Source organism: Poromitra crassiceps (genome assembly GCF_964638095.1).
Source record: "Poromitra crassiceps genome assembly, chromosome: 1".
In the NCBI taxonomy this organism is placed as follows: domain Eukaryota; kingdom Metazoa; phylum Chordata; class Actinopteri; order Beryciformes; family Melamphaidae; genus Poromitra; species Poromitra crassiceps.
The window spans coordinates 17,206,327-17,229,390 of record NC_139623.1 but is presented as its reverse complement, the minus strand read 5'-3'; the positions used below and the strand labels follow the sequence as shown (position 1 = coordinate 17,229,390).

The 23,064-nt window shown below is 43.6% G+C and overlaps 1 protein-coding gene across 1 annotated transcript in view; it reads right to left on the bottom strand.

The window, feature by feature from the left end:
- Positions 1-15,691, bottom strand: part of tmem132e (transmembrane protein 132E) — a gene marked incomplete at both ends in the record, with an annotated part of 750,910 nt that extends 735,219 nt beyond the window's left edge. The window contains 2 exons of the mRNA XM_083638875.1: positions 14,011-14,953; positions 15,613-15,691. Coding sequence (XP_083495001.1) covers positions 14,011-14,953; positions 15,613-15,691 — 1,022 coding nt within the window. The remainder of the gene's footprint in view (positions 1-14,010; positions 14,954-15,612) is intronic.
- Between the last annotated feature and the right edge of the window lie 7,373 nt (positions 15,692-23,064).

Genomic DNA, 23,064 nt, shown 5'->3' with positions numbered 1-23,064 from the left:
TGTCGAAAAGCGTTTTTTCGCTATTTATCCTTCAAATTTTGCCCGATCTTCACCAAACCACATCACAGAGCGTGTGTGGACTGTCCCGCACAAAACTTATTTTGCGTTTTTTTTTTTATTCTGCACCGTTGCGATATAATCGACCTCCAAAGTTCTGTGGGTGGGGCCTATTTCACAAAGATCGTCCGATGCTAACCAAACTTGGTACAGGTGTGGACGGATGTACTCTGAGCCTATAGGACAAATATTTTGTCATTTCGCCTCTAGGGGGCGCTATAGCAGCATTCAGTACCTGTACCTTCTAAATTGGTTTATTTTGAAGGGCGGCAGGAAGTGCTGATTCATTGGAATTATGGCCAGCCTTCTTTCTTGTATGACACTTGACACTTCTGAGCTGATTTCAGAAAAGAAAGTGTCATTTGGCCTGTAGGGGGCGGGGGTGGGTGGGGCCTACTTCACAAAAACCACCATAACTCCGGACCACATTGTCCGATCCGAACCAAACTTGGTCCAGGTATGCACATATGTACTCTGAGCTGATAAAAATAAAATTGGGTCATTTCGCCTATAGGGGGCGCTATAGCAGCATTCAGTAGCTGTATCTCACAAACTGTAAGAGCGACTGTTCCCAAATTGGGTACATAGGTTCATAGAGTACTCTTCTAATCTGGCCTAAAAAATTATACCAATTGACCTCACGGTGGCGCTATAGCTGCCCTCTTTATGTTTTGGTTTGTAAGTTTGGAACCATAGCTTCTACGATCAAAATTCTTTCTGCCCTGGTTTCCTTGGCTCCTCCCGCTTGTACTCACAAAGGCCCGCCCATTTCCCGCCCACAACTACTTAGTACACCCTAGCAACGATCTACGAATGCCCTATACCGATGAGCCGAAAACACCATAGCATCCAGTTAATACACCCTTGCAACGGCCTAAACACGTCCTAGCTACACATTGCCGATTGGGGCTGTATTGATACTGGATGGGAGGCCGTGGGGTCTAAGGCAGGGGCGGTGCAAGGGGGGCGGAGCGTCACGGGGGAGCAAGCACAATCAAATTTGCTTCAGCAAATTTAGCCCGTTCTAGTTGTTATTGCTGTGTTGTGCGCACACCCTTCCGCCCTTCACACATACGCTTTGTTTCAACATACCTAATGGCTTAACTACACCGAGTGTGGTTCTGTTCCGTCGATTTGTGCTGGAATATTCGGATCAGATACGCAGCCATTTGCTTCAATGCGGCCTACTCCGCATTGGCCACGTATGCAAGACGACAGATCTTTGGAACTTTGGAGATACACATGACTTCTACTTTTGCTGGACTAAGCAGCAGTCTGTTAATTAAATTAATTATTTAATTGATTGCATTTATATAGCGCCTTTCTAGATACTCAACGTGCTTCACATACAGTATCAGGGGAGGGGGGAGAGAACTCAACTCATCCACCACTGATGTGTCACACCTGGGTGATGCATGGCAGGCAGTTTGCGCCTGAACCTATTTACGTATTTATGTATTTGAGCCATATAAAATGTATATAAATGCCAAGATTTTGCTTATTATTGACATTTGTCATCATGTCAGTAAACAAAATAGAGGATGCATGAACCAAATTCACTTAAATAAATGCTGGAGATGAGGTGATGTATGGAAAGTGTGAGAAGCTTCTATTTGGCAACAGGTCACCTCAGATTAGGGTTACGATCTCAAAAGTGACAAAGGTAACATACTCCTATGTGGTACGTGAATGTTCCACGGAGTACAACTTGTTTATGTAAAACAATTCAAGATCATGTGTGGAAGAACGGAGCTGGTTGAACCAGTTCAAACCTCCGTGCTGCAACCGAAGCATAACATGTTGATGTGTAGTGTGTAACCCTTTACTGACTTGGATTCCCAAGAAGAACATTCGCCTCAACCGTAGATCGGTGGGGCATACAAACAATTCCAGTAATAGCTTAGTGGTTGATGCTTATGATGCTAAATGGCAGACAATCATATAACTATCCACTTAGATGTGAACTATCACACCTTTTACATGGCTTTGTTGAATACTCAATTCTGACTGGCTCATGAAGGCATTCTGTGTCCTTTCATTAAAGCAATATCACACGAGAGGGCGTGCTGTGGCCAACCGAATCACAGCTGTGCTGATATACAGTAACAACAGCACGACCGCGAGTGTGATATTGCTTTTATACAACAGTTCAAATTTGAATACACGCACACTTGTTTCCTACGGTGGAGAGTCTCGAGATGATGCACCATGGCTGCAGTTATGGAAATCGCCATGACTGACAGACAGACACCGCGGCGCACACCCACCTAGGCACTATCGTGCAACTGTATGCCATCGGCTCATACTACATCAAGTGCTCAAGTGACATCACTGATGACATCACAACTGCCTGAGTGACATCACAGTTAGACAAACAGGTCGCGTGACCTGTTTAGAAGAGTGTGCTGACTTCAAATGACGCTCCACTGATGGGTAATCGGCTACTTTGGCTAATGCTAGCGGCTAGTTAGTTACTTTACATGGCAGTAAAACACCACTGAATGACCAAATTGATTTAACTTAACCATTTCGAGTAACACTGTTAACATACGGACCCCCAGTGTTGGTTAGTTGTTTATAACGTGACTATATTTATAACGTTTATAATGTACTCCGGTCTGAATACAGCCAGAGTGCTGAGGGGTTGTAGCTATTGCGCAACACACAGGTGAAAACCGTCTATACTGTACCCATGACTGCACCTTACGCCTGCTCTGGACTAGGCGTAATATTTACGCCCGGTCTTAGTGAGAAGAAGGCTTAAGCCCTGTTGGTGCAACCGGCGTAGCTGTTAGGTCGTAAAGTTACGAGCGACTTAGCTTAAGACCAGTCGTAAGACCAGTTGGTGCAACCGGCGAAGTGTAAATGCAGCCTAGTGTCTTAACACATTTTTGAGTGGATTTGTTCTGACCACAACCTGTAGAGAAGCAGTGGGATGAAATGAGAGATACCAATGAAACAGTGTGCCTGCTTAACTTTTACCACTACTGTATCATTTATGTTGGTGCTTAATGAGTCATTGAAGCTTAATTAATTCTCTGTGAGAGTTCCTATTAAGATGACACCCCATGTTTACAATGCATTTCATCATCATACCTCAGTTAGTAGCCTAGTTTATTGGGTCACTTTCATCAACATGCATGATTTGCTGCCATATTCAAGCCAGGAAGAAGACAAAGGCTTACTTTCCTCAAGCTTTCATGAGTATAATAATCATACTGTATATTCTCTAACCCTCTAAGGCCGCGTGTGCCCATATAGCATCTTTTCCTGGCAGTTAAACACTGGCAATACGCTGGGGAGCGCTGATCCCAGCGCACTTCCAAGTAGCAGATTGACAGGAAAAAAGGAGCGCTCGCAGTGGCGAACCGGGCCTTCTATAATGTACAGTACGTGCAAGTCTGAGGTCTCTCTCTGTGCGCACTGCGTGCATCTTACGCATTGGTGAGGGCGTGAACAGGCTATTGGAAAGACTACATGCCCAAGATCTATGATGAGTTGTCTTCCACAGCCAGCTTAGGTCGCTGTATCGTTACACACAATGATTACTCCACTACTCCTCCTCAGCTATGAAAATTACATTAGGCTACATAAACAAATGGCTGTCCCTGTCAATAACACAACCACAGCTTTAACAATTAGCTCAATACACAAAAAGACCAGGTGAAGACTAAAAGCACAACGAACTCAAGACAGACTGAGGCGGGTTTGGGGAAACAAGCACGCAGTGACGTTTATGTAACTCCCGAGGGTCTGGTGGCAAGCGAAGTGAAGCGAGACACAACAAACAAAAAATGTGTGGGTCCAAAACTCCCCCTGCACACTGACAGCAAGCTGCCCCAGCGACACCACCAGCAATCAAATAAAATAAAATAATAACTTACCAATGACGTTCAAAGTGGTTCACTTGAAGACAAAACCCAAATCCCCCAAAAAGCAACAAGCAACCCACAGCACAGCACCGCACAGCAGTAACTGTAATATAGCCTCTTGTGCCCAACTGCATGTAAACTAAGGGTAAGGCCTTGGCCACACTGATCCGTCGTGTATGTCCGTGTGCGTTCATTTCTCTGTTCACTTCCATTCATTTTCAATGACAGCTGTCCGACTGTCCGTGGAGTACTCAGAAGCGTACGTATCCAGAAAATTTGCATACGTTTTGATGGACAGAAAGTTGAAGAGGGATGAACTTTTTCTGGATGGACGTATCGGATGGTCGGATAGTCACTGTCCGTTAAGCCAATCAGAGTCGAGGTCTCGAGAGGAGGTGTTCCGAGATTTGTTTCAACTTTTCAAAGAAGATGGCTATAATTAATGCTGTGTACACCATCCCGCTGTTGTACAACGTGATAGTCAGTGTCACCGTCTGATTTCACCATCTAATCTGGTCATTCGGTGGCATTTTATTGCCACATAAGTAACGTAGCACACAGAGCTAACAGCTAGCTGACGCCAGCTTTCTTCTTCTCTCGGTTTATAGGCGGGTCGCTGACACCTTCAAGGTGCTTACCGCCACCTGCTGTACAAGTAGGTTACTTGTACATGCAACGGACATAAATCTATCCATCTATCCGTTCTGTCCATTTTCTGACGGATCAGTGTGGCCAAGGCCTAAAAATCCCAGTTGCTAGCCTGGAAATGGCGAAAATATAGCTTTTTGCAGGTTGATAGCTCTAATTTTATCCTTTGGTTTGAACAGGCATCTTGAAAACTTCGCCACACTTCCTACTTGCCCTAAATCTCCGAATCATCATTAACTCCTCCCTCCTTGTCGTCCGTCTCGTCTCCTGGTTGGCTTGTCTTCACGAATGCCTGGAAATATCCCACCCACAACTCAACTACTGTAATTGTGATTGGCTAACCCCACAACTCAATGAAATTCTGATTGGTTAACAAATGTTTTTCAGCCAAGGACCCCTTACAAGATAGAAAATATACCGGGGACCCCCTCATTCTGATTTGTGATTTTGGGCTAAGCTTAATTGTTTCCACGGTAACGTGCTTGACTTTTAATTTGATAGGTTTGTTATTAGAATGTAATCCATGAACCATTTTAGATTTAAAGCATAAACTATTTTCGTTGATCTATGAAGATTTTGCAAAAAAAAAAGATATATATATTTTTTTATTACATTACATTTACATTACGTCATTTAGCAGACGCTTTTGTTTTGTCCAAAGCGACTTACAATAATATCACAATTTGTCAACAGTACAGAAAACCACTATGCAACACAATCAATGACAGCCAAGATATTTTGATAGACTAGCACCATGTAGGAAGTAGTTTGAGAAGGAATAAGTAACATGTAGCATTTTATTTTTTAATTAAAAAAAAAAAAAAAAAAAAATTTTTTTTTACTTGAAACCTTTTCGCGGACCCCCCTGGCAAAGTGCCCCCCATTTGAGAACCACTGGGTTAAAACACCTGTCATCAAAATTGTCTTCCCCATGTCATGACCAGAGTCGGGTCTTCGTGAAGGGTTGCTGGCTTGCTGTCAATCCATTTGCCATATTTGCTGAAACAAAGTGAGTCCAAGATCATAGCAATTTAGGGACATTATTACTGTTATTTCAGTGAATGAAAACGAATAAATAACAAATACAAATAATTTATTAGGGGGGAAATTATTTTCTTTTCAATTTCTTCTTGGGCCTTCACTGAATACCTAGAAGGCCCAGACGGTTCCCCTCTGAACGCTCGACACCATTTCTGAAAAGTTCAGATATTTTCAGCTGGAAACGCTGGGTGCGGACGCACAAAAAAGGTTGGTGCAGCACACTTTCTCTAGACGGACGCAGACGCTCGCATGCACGCTCTCCTCATTGGAAACAACTGAAGAAAGACGCTGGAGCTCAGCAAAAATATGCTATATGGACACACAGCCTAAGCCTGTTTTGAAAGTTGAGGAAAGGAAAGGAGAATTGCTGGGACTAGAGATACAAGACTCGCCTCATATCCCCTCTACAGCTTGATTTCAGGATTTCAGCAAGCACTGGGTCAATTTAACGTGGACATATATTAATGAATAGCCATTATGGCTCTACTGTCAAGAGGCAGAACACTAATGTCATACACTGAACACTGACCCTCTTGATTTGACTAGAAAGACTAGAGCCCATCTTGCGGTGGGATCACACCAGCTGCTTTTGCCCCCCCTTGCTCGGACCACACCCATCTTCAAACTCAGCCTTCGTTATGAAGTCTTCTTCTTCTGTGGTGTTTTATGGCTGTTGGCATCCTTTATGTTGCATTACCGCCTACTTCTGGATTTATCCATTCACTGTTTCCTATACATTCTGTGCCTCGCGCCCGAATCTCCTCTTCTGCCTACATCCAGCATCAGATTTTCTCATTGTGAAGTCAACTACACAGCTGTAAAGTTTCGTGGCTGTATCTTGCACGCTTGGGACACACTCTCGCACGGCCAAATTGTGTCCACAGACATATAAACCACACCCCCCCCCAAATTGTTCAGTAGTAAGTAGCAAGTACCTACTGTTATTAAATCCACTAGTGCGGCGTTTCTCAACTGGTGGGTCGCGACCCAAAGGTGGGTCGCAGGGCCGTTTTGATTGGGTCACGGACATTGGCCCAACATTTTTTTTTTTTTCATATTTCATTTGAGTTAAATTCAGATTATTGAAACTGGATTAGCCTGACCAGTTTTACTTGTTTAACAAGCTGAAGCATATGCTCTGCCTGTAATTCAAGAGAAGTCTGCCTTTTCATTTCATATTTAATTTTAGTTCAATTCAGATGATTGAAACTGGATTAGCATGGCCCCAGTTTAAAGGTCCCATTCCGTGCAAAAGCTGTTTTTACTTGTAAATGCATATATACTGCTGTCAGCCCTCCCTGTAATGAGTGGTCACACGCTCAGAACTGCCACAGTTGGATTTGTCCCTATCCAGCGTCCCCCTGCAGTCTCCTCCAAGCCACACCCCCAAACGCTTCGTTTGCCCAGAGGGGAATTGGGACGTCACTAGCTTCCTCCTGCATACTGCGCGGGTCTCCCTCACACAAGCTACCTGCACCATTTAGTCTATAGCCACAAAATTAACACTTCTAGCTGGAGCGACGCCAACTGTACGTGATCCAGCAACTGCAGAGGTGCATTCGGTAAGTCTAGGCATTTTGAGATGTCCTCTTTAGCGTAGTACCGTTAAGTTAACGATAACTCGCAACCTAGCGTGCTGGTCCACAGACGCTAATCTGATTGGCCGCTGGGAGCCTGGGGCGGGCTCTCCCTCAGCGGCCAATGGGAACTGTTAGTTCTGAATATATTATAGAACCAGGCCATTCTTGGGAAGCGACGAGATGAGGATGTGAGAACTCCGTCACAACAAACGGGGTTGCTATATTTTCGACAGATTAATCCAGAATCATGTTTTATGGACCAGAGACACACTTTTTTAAGAGGTTACAGCTGCACGAATTGGGACCTTTAATTAAAAGGTATGACCAGTTTAACTAAAAAGCATATAGCCTGCCTGTGATTCAAGAAAAGTCTGCCTTTTTATTTCATATTAGTTAAATTCAGACTATTGAAACTGGATTAGCATGACCAGTACCCTATACTACGAAGCTATCTTAACACGTTGAGTGCCAAGGACGAGATATCTCGGCTTACATAATCCAACCGTTGAGTGCCAAGGACGAGATATCTCGGCTTACATAAACATTTTTTTTTTTTGACGGTGGGACATCGATCAACCCCTTTTACGTCTCCTATACCACTATTGGAGGAAGAGAATGTGTATAATCTATTTTACCGACCACTAAGTGGCGACAGTGCCCTCCAGACAGAGAGAAAGCCGAGCAAAAAACAGCCACGGGTCCGCGGGAGAAAGCCATTCTAATTTTCAAGGAAATAGCTGGGCGAAAACTCTTTCGATTTCACACACACACACACACACACACACACACACACACACACACACGCGCGCGCACACACACACACTCGAGTACCTTTGCGCATAAATAAGACCAGAATCGCAAAAGCTTCTTCAAAGCTCTCAGCCGACACCTCAAGAAACGAACGAGCCCGTTTTACAGTAATCCAGACTGCCCGAGAGCGCCAGCAGGAGCCAGCAGCAGCAGCACAGACGGAGGGAGGAGTTTGGAGACACACACACACACACACACACACACACACACACACACAATACAGTATACAGACTTGCCCAAGGGCACCCATAATCACAGGCACGTGAGGTGGTTCTAAAAATCCATTTATCTCAAAACTCTCTGAAAATCTCTGAAACCATGCTGTACTCAACGGCTAATATCTACATAACTACTAACTCTACAAACTAACTCTTTTAGACAGAGAAAGCACACATTCTATTAGTTCTTTTTAGATGATTGGTGTTCACGAAGTCTTAACAGAAAAGAATCCTCGGCTCTTGTAAAATGAGCCAGAATCCTCAAAAAAAAACCTGGCACAACCTACCTACAGCATTGAAAAAAGGGCTGGCAGTCAATGTGTTAACAGACCCGCGATCTGTCACTTTGATCTGGTTTGACTGAACAGGATCAAAGCTATCTAGTTTAACGATACTACGACGCTGGTTTTCTACTCGATAACTGAAGCTGGATTTATCTGGGATCTGCCTGTGCACGCGCACGTTTTTCGCTCGTGCACAGGCACGCGTCCACGCGAAAGAGGTGCGCTAGCCAATCACATTATGAACAGCTGAGTTGATCCACGCCCACACCCATTTCCACACCCATTTCCTCGTTCAATGAAAGCGCAGTGTGATCAGAGTTTTTAGCGGATATTTAATGTAGCCTATGTCAGAATGAAAATCCGCATTGGATATAGTCTGCTGAAGGACTGCTAAAGCTGCCGCTTGTATTCACATCAGTCATTTGATTTACTTTGATCAGCGATTTCTGTCTCCTACAGCAGCTTTTTGCGAGTGTAAATGTGTAATCTCAGTCTATAAATTTCCACAATCTGTAAGCCTAATTAGACCATAGATTTAGAAACACATGCTCAATGAATAATGATCTCTATCACTCATTATGTGTGTGGTTGCACTGATCGAATAATTCATATATAAAATAATGATAGCCTAATATAAAAGAGAAAACTGCTGAACTGAATTTAGACGATGCGGGCATAGTTTTCATTGATAAAAACTAGCCTATTTTTGCTCATATATTGGCATACAGCCTACAGGACACAGTTCCAGCTGAAACATGCAAGAGTAGCCTGCATATTTAGTATTGGGGCTATCCCATATTTATCCCATATCTATATTATATAGGCTTTTCTGGCATGTAGGAGAATATTACCCTCACTCCATTTGAGGCTCCGTTTATGATATTCACGGCGGTGATTAATAGTGATCATATTTCTCCACGCATCGTTGAGCTGTTAAGACATAAAGTGGTAAGTAGGCTTAATTTAATTATGTAGCCTACAGAGCCACGAATGTTTTTCTTGTTCTATTCTCAGTTGACTGCAATCTATTTTTCATATGGCGATCTTATATGAATGGTGAGTGACTCCAGAGAGCCGATTATATGGGTCTGTCATGGATTTTGATCTTATCCTCTGAAGCTAACCTGGCCCCGATAAGTCTGCCTTTTATTTCATATTTCATACAGTTCAAATAAGACTTTCTGAGCATGACCAGTTTGACTTGTTTAAATTTAATAGGCCTGTAATTCAGGTCTGCCTTATTTCAATTTGTTTTAAATTTGAGTGGAAAATAGTGGGTCCTGAGGCTACACCAGTTGAGAACCACTGCACTAGTGGACCTATCTATGGGAGTTAGACCACGCCCGGTCTGAACACCATGGTATACAAAGCCTCCGGGACACACTCAGATTCATCATAAATCACTGATGATATCCCTTATGTATAGAATTGGTGATGTCACTCGAGCACTCAATGATGATGTCATCAGTGAGTGATGTCGTCAGTGAGTGATGTCATCAGTGATGATGTCACCATATGATGTCATCATTGTTCAGATGACATCACATCATTAGGTAATTAGGGCAATCATTAGGTAATTGGGACAATTAATCGGCCCTAATTACCTAATAAAAAGATCCGGCTCCCGCAGGGGTGCTCTTTATACTTCCTGAAAGATTCAGGCTGATGGGACGTAAAATGGCATAACTGTGGCCGAACACAATTGTGCTCACACAAACTCACGACACTTCGCATTCGTATTACAGTATAGGATTATAGTATAGATTATATAATTTAATTATTTAGTATTCACCTTTTATTATATTACATGTTATTTTAGTTGTGTTTGTCAATTTATGAAATGATGATTGCATTGCAATTACAGTATATTATTATAATGCTTATTATTATCAACATGTAATGTTGCATGGTCATGTGTGTGTGTGTGTGTGTGTGTGTGTGTGTGTGTGTGTGTGTGTGTGTGTGTGTGTGTGTGTGTGTGTGCATGCGTGCGTGCGTGCATGAGTGAGTGTGTGTTATCCATCTGAATCCCCACTCCGGTCTGGCAATGGTTAGGCATAGCAGTGCCTGGCGGACATTTGCACTCTACTGAGTGCACTTTTCTAGTTTAAATTGGAATGAGTGGAAATGAACACTGATTGAATGATTGTGGAAGCTGCATGTCTGTTGGTGGATGGATCAGCAGTAGTACCTGTGTAGAAATGTACAGAAGCCGCGGATGCTTCCGGCTTGGTCAGACATTCCTGATGGGTGGGAAGCCGGTGGGGTATGGGAGGCGGTAATACAACATAAAGGATGCCAACTAGAGGTGCTCCGATCGATCTGCACTCAATCTGTATCTGCCTGTTTGTTTACTTGTCTTGTTTTTTGTTTTGTTTGTTAGTTTTTAATAATTTAAAACTAAAACCTATATAATCGACTGGATGTGGGACTAAGTTTACGGGGTGGGAGAAAACTGTTTATTTTCAGATCAAGCACTCACACTGTCGGTGTCGCCATTACATCATACTTGTGCATGCAACTTATTTGAAGACTATTTGTTGTTGTTTTGTTTTGTTATTTGCTTGGGTGTGTATTGTTGATGGCACTAAACCTATGTCTGAAAACGTAACAATAAAAATTATATATACAATCTGTATCTGCCGATTTTGACATCAAATATGCGATCGGCTGATTGCAGATATTGCTTTATTGTTGCCGATTGCATAGCCGATCATGCTGCACATGAGAAACATGAGACAGCCCATTTCTCCGCAGAGTTAATTGGTGTAAAAAAACATTTTCATGTCTTCAATGTCTATCATGTAACTTTCACATTGTGCTCTATAGTTTATATCATTGTGTTGCAAATCACACGCTTTGCTTTCGTCAGTGTTTTTTTTACTCACCTCCACACCAAACCAGACACACGCCCCTTGCGTCTTTGAATCACACAAATCAGCCGGTGAGTAGAGCAAAGAGAAGTTACCTCCAGCCCTCCCGCCTACCGAGGCATTTGCGTGGTGTTAAGTCTGCGTTTGATCCATATATGCGTGTATCCTCGTAACGTTAATAGCTCCAGTTAGCTTTAGCTGCTTTAGCTTATAAATCTATAAAATAGTTTCCTTGGGTCGAAGTTATTTTTCTTGTGTAACAGGGAAATCCCGGAATGGAGTATTTTTGTTGAGTGAACTGAACTGCATTGAACTGGTAACATGGAAATCCCAAAGTGGACTATTTGTGTTCCTTTATAAACTGAACTGAGGGAACTGCTCCCTCAGTTGTTCTATAATAGACTGCTATAGCTGCTTACAAAAAAAAGGTGATCGGTGATCACTCGTGATCGGTCTGGCAGATATTTCTCATAGGCGATCGGTGATCAGTGACAAAAAACGTGATCGGAGCACCCCTAATACCAAATGCCAGAAGAAGAAGAAGAAGAAGAGCACAGAAACACAATGCCAACGAAGAAGAAGAAGAAGAAGAAGAAGAAGAAGAAGAAGAAGAAGAAGAAGAAGAAGAAGAAGAAGAAGAAGAAGAAGAAGAAGAAGACAGAAACACAATGCCATATGATTCTCTACTGAGAGGAAGAGAGAAATCGCCTCTGTACGTTAAGCCCCCACTTCAAAAGGTCAAACCTACTTGTATACTTTAACTGTCTTCTCCCCTTTGTCTTACCTGACTTTAATTACTGCTGGCACATTAGCTGGCTCAGTGGAGGGGAACGTAATGAGAAGGATGAAATATGTGATTATATGCTCATTTCCCTCTTTAGAAGTCAAATGGACATAAATGGCAGTGCACCTCATGGTGGAATGCCTCAAACGGAAAATATAGGAATTGGGGTTATATGACAGCAGCCACACACCATTACTTTGATCATAATGATATCATAAAAATGCTGTGATTAAGATAGGGTTTAAGTAAAAACCTTAATCTAATAATATTACTTTGCAGTGCTTGACATGCAGTGCTATGATAATCGTGGTATTATTGGAGAGTTGCATGGACATAATACTATTGTTGTAAGCCTGTACACTGGGCTGGGACTTCACAAGTTACTGCATGTCTTTGTTTACGTCGAGTCTAAAGCCAGGGTACATTACAGGGAGGTTACGTGATTATGTCCAGTCTAAAGCCCGGGTACATTACAGGGAGGTTACGTGATTACGTCCAGTCTAAAGCCAGCGTACATTACAGGGAGGTTACGTGATTACGTCCAGGCTAAAGCCAGGGTACATTACAGGGAGGTTACATGATTAGGTCCAGTCTAAAGCCAGCGTACATTACAGGGAGGTTACATAATTATGTCCAGTCTAAAGCCCAGGTACATTACAGGGAGGTTACATGATTATGTCCAGTCTAAAGCCCGGGTACATTACAGGGAGGTTACGTGATTATGTCCAGTCTAAAGCCAGCGTACATTACAGGGAGGTTACATAATTATGTCCAGTCTAAAGCCCAGGTACATTACAGGGAGGTTACGTGATTACGTCCAGGCTAAAGCCAGGGTACATTACAGGGAGGTTACATGATTACGTCCAAGCTAAAGCCAGGGTACATTACAGGGAGGTTACATGATTATGTCCAGTCTAAAGCCTGGGTACATTACAGGGAGGTTACGTGATTACGTCCAGGCTAAAGCCAGCGTACATTACAGGGAGGGTACATGATTACGTCCAGTCTAAAGCCAGCGTACATTACAGGGAGGGTACATGATTACGTCCAGTCTAAAGCCAGCGTACATTACAGGGAGGGTACATGATTACGTCCAGTCTAAAGCTAGGGTACATTACAGGGAGGTTACATGATTCTGTCCAGTCTAAAGCCAGGGTGCATTACAGGGAGGGTACATGGGAGCAGTAGGATCAGGAAAGGGGGCTGCAGTTAATGACAGGGAGGACATGACTAATGCTGGCTGTATATTGCACTACAACAATCCTTGCATGTCTTGCATGAAAACGAGAAGACTCACAGTGCCTCCTTCTGCCATGTATAAACAGCTTTTTTTTCCCCCCTAACGTAAGGGTAATTAGATTATTGTGTGCATGTAAACAGCCATGGTGTCATTTATGATGGAGTGATCGAATGTTGAAAACAGAATGAAATCACAACGGGGATCTTTTGGGAGAGATTAGGGCAGTGGTTCTCAATGTGTGGTCCGGGGACCACCAGTGGTCCTTGAGGGGGTTCCAGGGGGTCCCCAGCAAACTAATGAATTGTTAAACTTCACCATTATTTAATTTACAAGAAGTTAACACAATTAGAGAATGTAAAATAATGAGTGTTCTCATTATAGTTTCTCTGTTATCTCTCTATCTACAATAGAGATAGCCATGGGATTCTATAATCATATCTAACAATAAAAAATATTCTCAGATTTGGGTCAAAGAGACAAAATCTCATCAAATGGGGTCCGTGGCTGTAATGTGGACTAAATTAAGGGGCCTTGATATGAAACATGTTGAGAATCACTGGATTAGGGCATATCCATACAGTATACAATATAAAAGAGCCTTACTTGAGGGTGAACTGCTCCACAGTAGAGTTGGGCATCAGGTAGAGGAAGATTTTGAGGGTCTCGCCGGGCTTCAGGGGCTTCTCAGGCAGCCTGAGGAACATGTTCTTATCTAGCTGCTTGTCCACCAGCAGCTGTTCCTGGCTGGCCTGGTACAGGCTGATGCTCCCGATGCGCAGCAGGGGGTGCTGTGACCTGTGGCCGGGACCCTCGCTGCACTCTCCCCCTAGATTAGGCTCGTGGAGGGTGTAGTAGAGCTCAGCCTGGAGGGTCTCGCTCATGAGTCCGTCAAGGAGTCCATCACTGGAGCCTTTCCTCCGACCCAGCGGAGCCATGTTGGTGTTGAACCAAGACGGAGGCAGCTCCAGCTGGGCCAGGCACTGTGCCAGGTTGCCTTTCATGCGGCAGGAGGTTTTAGTCTCCCGAACATCACGGAAGGCATGGAGACGGACACAGGGCAGACTGTCCTGGGCCCTGAAGTCGTCCCAGTCGCGGCCAGCGATGTAGAAAAACACCTGGACCTTGGGGTTGCTGGAAAAGACCCGTGCCTGGACAATGAATGCCCGCACCTTCCAGTTGACTGTCAGCTGGCCGGGGATATCCAGTGGACTCGCCGGCTGGAGCAGCTCCTTGGACAGGGCTTGGTCACGGGCGAAAGGCCCAAAGCTTATGTTGATGGCAGGAAGGTCCTTGGTCTGGAAGACGACAAAGCTCTCCGAGCGTTGCAGTGGATGTCCTGCGCTGGGGCTGCTGCCGCTGCTGCTGCTCCTACTACCACCAATAGCTTGCCCGCTGGTCTGGGCCTCTCGCAAGAAGAAGGCCAGCTGGGCATTGGACAGTTTGAAGCTGGCAGGAAGGTAGACATTAGGTGGTGAGGGACTGGCCGTCGCTGCTGAGGAACTGAAGAGGGCATCGGAGCTGGTCGGGGAGATTTTACCTGCAAGTGCTGTAGAGAGAAGGGGAAAGGAAGAGGTTAGAGTTTTAATTGCAGTATCACTTTCCATTTTTACCAGCAATTGTACAGCGTTTTGAAAACGAAAATAAGAGGTACAGTATGAGAGGGAGACGGACATGCAAAGAGGAGGGGTCAATGAATGAATGAGGGACAAGCAGGAAGTCACAGAGGTCAGCTCTACTCGCTCAGCCGTGGAAGGGTTGAATGGGAAAGGGTCAACACACACACTAATCAGCTGAGAGCTGGCCAATACTTGTCAAGCATCCAGAGCACAGGCTATCCAATGAAACACGGCTCAGACACTAACAAGTCGCCTGGCAGATCTTTATCTTGGATGTGACAACAGGCTAAATCACTTGGTTTGCTTGTTCAGTAACACGTCAATTCTCTAGTCCATTCATTGATCCGCTGCACTTAGAAAGCACACAAAGCTTGAGAACAATCTCAAAAAGAGGTCAAAAGCACAAAGGGCATGACGTTAATTGTATTTTAAAGTTCAGATTATAAAAGAAAGTTGTGTCTGTATCTGAAATAGTGTTCATGATGTTACTTGAGGTGCATGTTGGAAAACGTATAGGTTAATAGTTGCTACAGTTCAGTGAAATCAAAATAGGGCAGAGTTATCAAAAAAAGGCATAAATGTGACATACTTATCAAAAGTACCCAGAACCGAGCACAAAAATATGGTTGTCTGTCCCCACAGTCCAAATCATAGATAAAAAGTCCCATATTCCAAACTGTTTTGTCATTGAAGTTGCATCCTTTAAATCACACAAAAAATCAGAAGAGCTCTTTGAATTCCCCCAAGCCTCTTCAAAAGTCCTGCTACTCAAAAGGCACTCCGCAGAAGTTCAGCTCCTTTTTTATTTTCCCTTTAGAAAATCCTATTTAGTCATGTGTTGTAAAATAAATGAGGAGGAAAAAAGAAAGCACAGTAAAAGAATCCAGCAGTCCTTCACTTCTTCTTGTCGGCTTCAAAGATTCCAGCGAGCGTCTTGAACTTGTGCTTCTTAATTCCCTGCGGTTTAGGTCCTGGGTCTAAGCGCGGTGCAGCCCCATGCAGTGGCTCTGTGAATCCCAGACTGCAGCGTCGCTCCGGGACACACTGTGACAGACAGGCATGGCCTCCCTCCCGGTTGGTGGGCTGTACGGGAGCTATAGACAAAGCCTTTGACGCCGCCCAATCTTGCCACACCTAGTCTCTAGTCTATAATCACCATTTTAGCTCCCGGTCAGAGCTAAGGCATACAGCCCCTCGGAGGACTCGACTCGACTTACACCGCACACCCACGAACGCACACACTCCGGCGGAAAGAAACAACGCTCTCCAGCTTGATTCATCCTCTCCCTCTGGACGTGTTCAGGCAGACTCGTATGTGTGTGTGCGCGCATGTTCTAAGGGGTGGGTGTGTGTTTTGTGTGTGTGAGGTTGGATGGGGGATGGATGTATTGCTTGAATGCCTCCAGGCAAAGAGAGTAGGGAGAGGGAGAGGGAGAGGGAGAAAGGGGGGGGGATTAGGTAAAGATTATTGATGAATTAGCCTAGCTCTCCTTCCCTTCTCAGTCTCCTCCGCCTCCTTGTCTGCCTCGCTCGGCCCCCCGAGAAATCCAGCAGAATGAGGGGAGATGCCTGACGGAGGGGGAGGGGGATCTGGAATGCCGGCTCCCTCCTTCAGTCACATGTGGCTGGAATTCCCATAATAAAAGGGAGAGGGATCTGTGGATGTGTGTGGGCCCCATAAACTGAATGGCAAACAGCGGGGACAACAAAAGATGAAGCCGCAGCAGCCAGGGAAACATCCCACACTTACAAACAAGTGATATCTCAGCCATATAGAAGACAGAGAGAGAGAGAGAGAGAGAGAGTAGCATATCAGTGATATCTCAGCCATATAGAAGACAGAGAGAGAGAGAGAGAGTAGCATATCAGTGATATCTCAGCCATATAGAAGACAGAGAGAGAGAGAGAGAGAGAGAGAGAGAGAGAGAGAGTAGCATATCAGTGATATCTCACCCATATAGAAGACAGAGAGAGAGAGAGAGAGAGTAGCATATCAGTGATATCTCAGCCATATAGAAGACAGAGAGAGAGAGAGAGAGAGTAGCATATCAGTGATATCTCAGCCATATAGAAGACAGAGAGAGAGAGAGAGAGAGAGAGTAGCATATCAGTGATATCTCACCCATATAGAAGACAGAGAGAGAGAGAGAGAGAGAGAGAGTAGCATATCAGTGATATCTCAGCCATATAGAAGACAGAGAGAGAGAGAGAGAGAGAGAGAGAGAGAGGAGCAGTGATATCTCACCCATATAGAAGACAGAGAGAGAGAGAGAGAGAGAGAGAGAGAGAGTAGCATATCAGTGATATCTCAGCCATATAGAAGACAGAGAGAGAGAGAGAGAGAGAGGAGCAGTGATATCTCACCCATATAGAAGACAGAGAGAGAGAGAGGAGCAGTGATATCTCACCCATATAGAAGACAGAGAGAGAGAGAGAGAGAGAGAGGAGCAGTGATATCTCACCCATATAGAAGACAGAGAGAGAGAGAGAGAGAGAGAGAGAGAGAGAGAGTAGCATATCAGTGATATCTCAGCCATATAGAAGACAGAGAGAGAGAGAGAGAGAGAGTAGCATATCAGTGATATCTCAGCCATATAGAAGACAGAGAGAGAGAGAGAGAGAGAGAGTAGCATATCAGTGATGTCTCAGCCATATAGAAGACAGAGAGAGAGAGAGAGAGAGTAGCATATCAGTGATATCTCAGCCATATAGAAGACAGAGAGAGAGAGAGAGAGAGAGAGTAGCATATCAGTGATATCTCAGCCATATAGAAGACAGAGAGAGAGAGAGAGTAGCATATCAGTGATATCTCAGCCATATAGAAGACAGAGAGAGAGAGAGAGAGAGAGGAGCAGTAATATCTCACCCATATAGAAGACTGAAGAGAGAGAGAGAGAGTAGCATATCAGTGATATCTCACCCATATAGAAGACAGAGAGAGAGAGAGTAGCATATCAGTGATATCTCACCCATATAGAAGACTGAAGAGAGAGAGTAGCATATCAGTGATATCTCACCCATATAGAAGACAGAGAGAGAGAGAGAGAGAGAGTAGCATATCAGTGATATCTCAGCCATATAGAAGACAGAGAGAGAGAGAGAGAGAGAGAGAGAGAGAGAGAGAGAGAGAGAGTAGCATATCAGTGATATCTCACCCATATAGAAGACAGAGAGAGAGAGAGAGAGAGAGAGAAAGAGAGGAGCAGTGATATCTCAGCCATAGAGAAGAGCACTGAGAGAGAGGCGCATATCAAGACTGAGGTGCAGTTTTTCCTCCCCTGTTTGATCAAAGATGTGTATGACTTTCATAGTGTTTTTGAAAACCAAGTAGATATCCACCCGTGTGCATTCCACCCTACTAGATCGTAAGGCAGTTGTTACCTATAGAGCTTAGAAAAAACTAAACAAGCCATGTTTTTTAAGATGTATGTAAAATACTTTACTTTAAATAATAATTTGTGTCTGATATGGTTTTTCCCACAAAAAAGTTTAATTATCTTTAAACATCCTTAAAATGACATCTACTCCTTTTCCCTCATTAAATGAATATGCAAATGTATTTCATCGAAACAGTTTTCCAGCTGGACGCAATCTGTTTTCTGCTTCACTGTCAAGTCCATTCTCAGTGTGCACTGGAGACTTCAAGTTTCCACATCACACTTGTGACTTGTGTAAGCTGGATATTGGATCAGAATTGGCTTCCAAACTATTTGTGATGTCACAAATCATGCTCGTAGGCCCACCCTATAAATTGGATTTTCATTGAACAGAGAGAAACTTTCCACTTTCAGCAGACGAATGTGAAAACAGCCTTCTAGTGTCACACTCTGCAGAGACATCATTCTGCACAGTGAAGCTGAAACATCCAATTGAACGAACAAGGTGAAAAACATATTCTTGACTTTAGGGGGTCAAAGAAACAGGTCTCTGAGCAGAAGCTTGCTGATTCCCTGGACCAGCTGGGGAAACAGACTGGGGGAAAAGTGAGTAACACTCTCCCCTCCCTCAACTACTGTTGAGATGGCATGAAGGCACGCATGAGGAGGAAACAGACAAGTCCATTGCATTCCTGGACATGAAAATTCAACACAGAGAAGACGGAAGCATAAAAAAATATATATATATTATATATATAAAAATATATATAGGTATACAGGAACAAAGGTATCAGAACACCCCACATGAGCACACACACAGTGATGCGAACCCTATGACCAGCATAATAACAGGAGGATAGACAGGAAGCAAAATACATCCAAAACACTCTCACCCATTGCCAATACCCAGGATGGTCCATAAACAATGGAAAACAAGGGCTCCCAAAAATAAAAAATAAATACTTCAAATCCAAAAAGCCTTGGCATGGTCACTCTTCCATACATCCCGGGGGGAAGAGGGCTGGGCAGAGAACATATGCAAATGGTCATGTAACAAGGCTAGGTCGAAACCTAGCTATGGCCGGCGTGGGAAAGCGTTGATGAGGCTGTTGTCAGCCAAAGTGGCTGGCCGATTTGAAATTGTACCAGCCGTGCACATTTGTTTACCAGGCAGGCATATTTTGTAATCCCACTGTTGTAACTGACACACACACACACACACACACACACACACACACACACACACACACACACACACACACACACACACACACACACACACACACACACACACACACACACACACAGCAGACAGACACACACACACTTAATGTAGCAGGCTGGCATCATCTTCGAATGAGTGAAAGAGTGGACAGTGTCGTTTTAAGCAGCACTGCCACCATTTTGCGTGTAAAGGTTTCCGCGTGTAAAGCCACCCCGTTACCCCCAACACTGACGACAACAAAGACTTTGAGTAGGGCTGGGCGATCTGGAGCCAAAATATTATCTCTCTGTATTTCTTCCTCTTCTGACGCCATTGACTGTATATAAACAGCCTTAACGTTACCTCCACAGTTCAGACAACAGGAGACAGAAAGTTGTTTATGTTTTTGTTTTTTAAGTATATATTAGTAGACTTATCGTGACCCTGGCGTCACCGTGGCGTGCAGGCGTGCACAAACAATTTGCTCTAAGTTGAGAAAGGGCTCTAAGTTGAGAAAGGGCAATCACCGTGCACAAACCCAAATCCTCAGAGAAAGAATTTTAATGCAGTTGAGAAAGACGTGGCATGCAAAAACAACTCCAAACAACTCCTCGGATTGTCCTCGTTTTGTTTGGCGTGCAGCAGAGTCACCGTCCGTGCACAAACACTCCTCGGATTGGTTCCTACACTCCTCGGATTGGTTCCTAGTAAATAGCTTGTAAATCCGTGACGGGATCGGCACGACAATGCCTCCTAACAAGCCGTCGTCGGACGCTGGCCAAAAACCCAGCATAAGCACACCAGTGAAGCCACACACCAAGCGACACCAGGTGGTGCTGGTGCGTCCTAAGGACCGAATCGACCCTGAGAAGAAGTGTGACATATATGAGATTCCATTTCTATCACTTACATTGGAGAAACAGGCAGAGCTTTTGGCACACGAAAGAAAGAACACCAGAAAGAATGTGAATAAGGAAACATCTGGAGCGTGCACACGTTCAATTAAACAGAAAGCGGATCAGAGGAACTGAAATCAGCCATCTCAGATCACTGTAGAAAAGAGAACCACATCATGGACTGGGAAAGGGCCAAGGTCATTCGATCAGAAAAGAACAAGATACCACTGTTGGATCAGGGAGGCAGGGGACAGTAGAAGGGGATGAGGGAGCATACATGTTGTTTCATACTCCTTTTACCTAGCCCCGCCCCCTTCCTTGATGGAATGCATAGCTATGGTTTCTTTTAACTAGCCCCAGCCCTTTCCTTGATGGAACGGATGGACGTGAGGTCACAGTGACCTTGAACTTTGACCACTAAAATCTTATCAGTTTATCCTAGAGTCCAAATGGATGTTTGAGACAAATTTGAACATATTCCCTCAAAGCGTTCCTAAAATATCGCATTGATGAGCATAGAACGGGCAGTCATGAGGTCACAGTGACCTTGAACTTTGACCACCAAAATCTAATCAGTTCATCAATGAGTCCAAGTGGACGTTTGAGCAAAATTTGAAGCATGGTATGGATGGACAGACCTACAGTACAAACAGATAACCCGAAAACACAATGCCTCTGGATAATCACCAGTGGAGGCATAAAAAATAGCCTGCTAGTCTGTTTATAAGAACCTTATAATCAAAGTTCGACTAAATTAACCTTTTTGGACTTTCATGAAGGCACTTGACGATCTTCTATAGTTTTCGGGAGTCTGGCTCATTGGTCAACTTATGTGACGAGAGGATAGTTCTGTCTGGTGTGGATGTTGAGTACTGTAATCATTGGTGACTAGCATTATCCTGAGAAAATGCTAACTTGCAGCAGCTCTAATGCTGGATGGTTAATTTATTTGAACGACACACATCTAACCCTGCCAGGCTTGTTTAGTGGATTATTAGTAAAAAAAAAACACACACACACAAATTTATCAAAAATAATGCAACTTCAATGAGAATTGAGACTCGAGATTTGGGACTCATGAACAATATTTATTATTATTATTATTATTATTATTATTATTATTATTATTATTGTTATGGTGCATTGACATTAAGGAAATAATAATTAATAATAATAATAATAATGTAAACTAATCAACGGCATGCAGCAGATGATAGAACGCTCATCCATAAGAGACTTGACTTGGACTTGTGACCATCTCTGTAATGGACTTGATGAATGATGAAGATTGAGTTCTTGTTTTCAGAAGTCATACCGTTACCCAGGGCCGCTGGAAGTCATTTTAAGCAGGGGGTGCTGCAAGGAAGGGATTTTTGGCAGTGCCCACCAGGGCGCTGCAGAAAAAAAGTGTGGATGTTATTTGGACGTTTGCATGTTAGCCATATTTAGAGGAATATCTCATTTTAAATTAACATTAGGATTATACTGTTGTGTATAGTATTTTCTCCTTTTACACTACAACAGACAGCAACACAGGCAGAAACACTGAGCTTATTATTATATTTTATTATCTTATTATTATAAACCAAACATCAAAAATAACATCGCCACCCTCTTTGCTTTCCTCATAAACCCTAAATATCGCAGTATAAAACATATAAAACACATTTTAATCATATATAATGTATATATATATTTTTTTTATTGAGACTGCAATTCCAATACAAATGCAGCACATGCAGCACCCCCCTTTTCGCGGCCCTGCCATTACCACACATGCAGTATTACCAAAGGGCAAAGAGGGAATGAAGCTCAATGTTTGTGCTTAAAGGGATAGTTAAAATTTTTCCCCACACAAGTCTAGCACCTATTTGCTCAAATTGACTAAAAGTTCATCCACGGTGCACACAAAGTACAATTCACATAACCCGTTTGACCTTGCATTAATTGTTTACCAACTTTCCAGAGCTACTACGAGGAATGGATTGTGCTGAGAAAGAACTCTACCAATCATCATAATCATTGATAAGTAGCAAATAGGGCTAGACTTTAAAAAATATGAACTATTCCTTTAAGAAGAAGGCTCATCTCTCCAAAACAATAGTCCAAAGTAGACTTCTTTGTTGCAATGGTACGGGCTACTGTATGTGTTTCAGTTTACAGTCTTCAGGGCATGTGTGTATACCAGGATATGCCCTGATAAAGACTGTAAGGGAAAGGCCATAGTGTATATCATCGTATGCCCTGATGAAGACTGTAAGCTGAAACGCGTAGGCGTAGCCCTTCCATTAAAGACTTTTTAACCTTTAACACAACAAAGAAGTGTGCCATGAACTATTCTTTTGGAGAGATCAGCCTTTTCAACCACAAACAATGAGCTTCATTCCTCTTTTGAACCTTCATTCCAAAGAGAACCTTCTTTGACACCTGGTGAAGCTAAGCTATGGCTTTCACACCGGCAGGGCTCCGTGCCGGTTCCGGTTCCCGAACCCAAATTTGAACCGGCCGGCGCGTTCAGACCGAAAAAATAATTGGTTCGGAACTTGTTTTTTCCTTGGGCACCG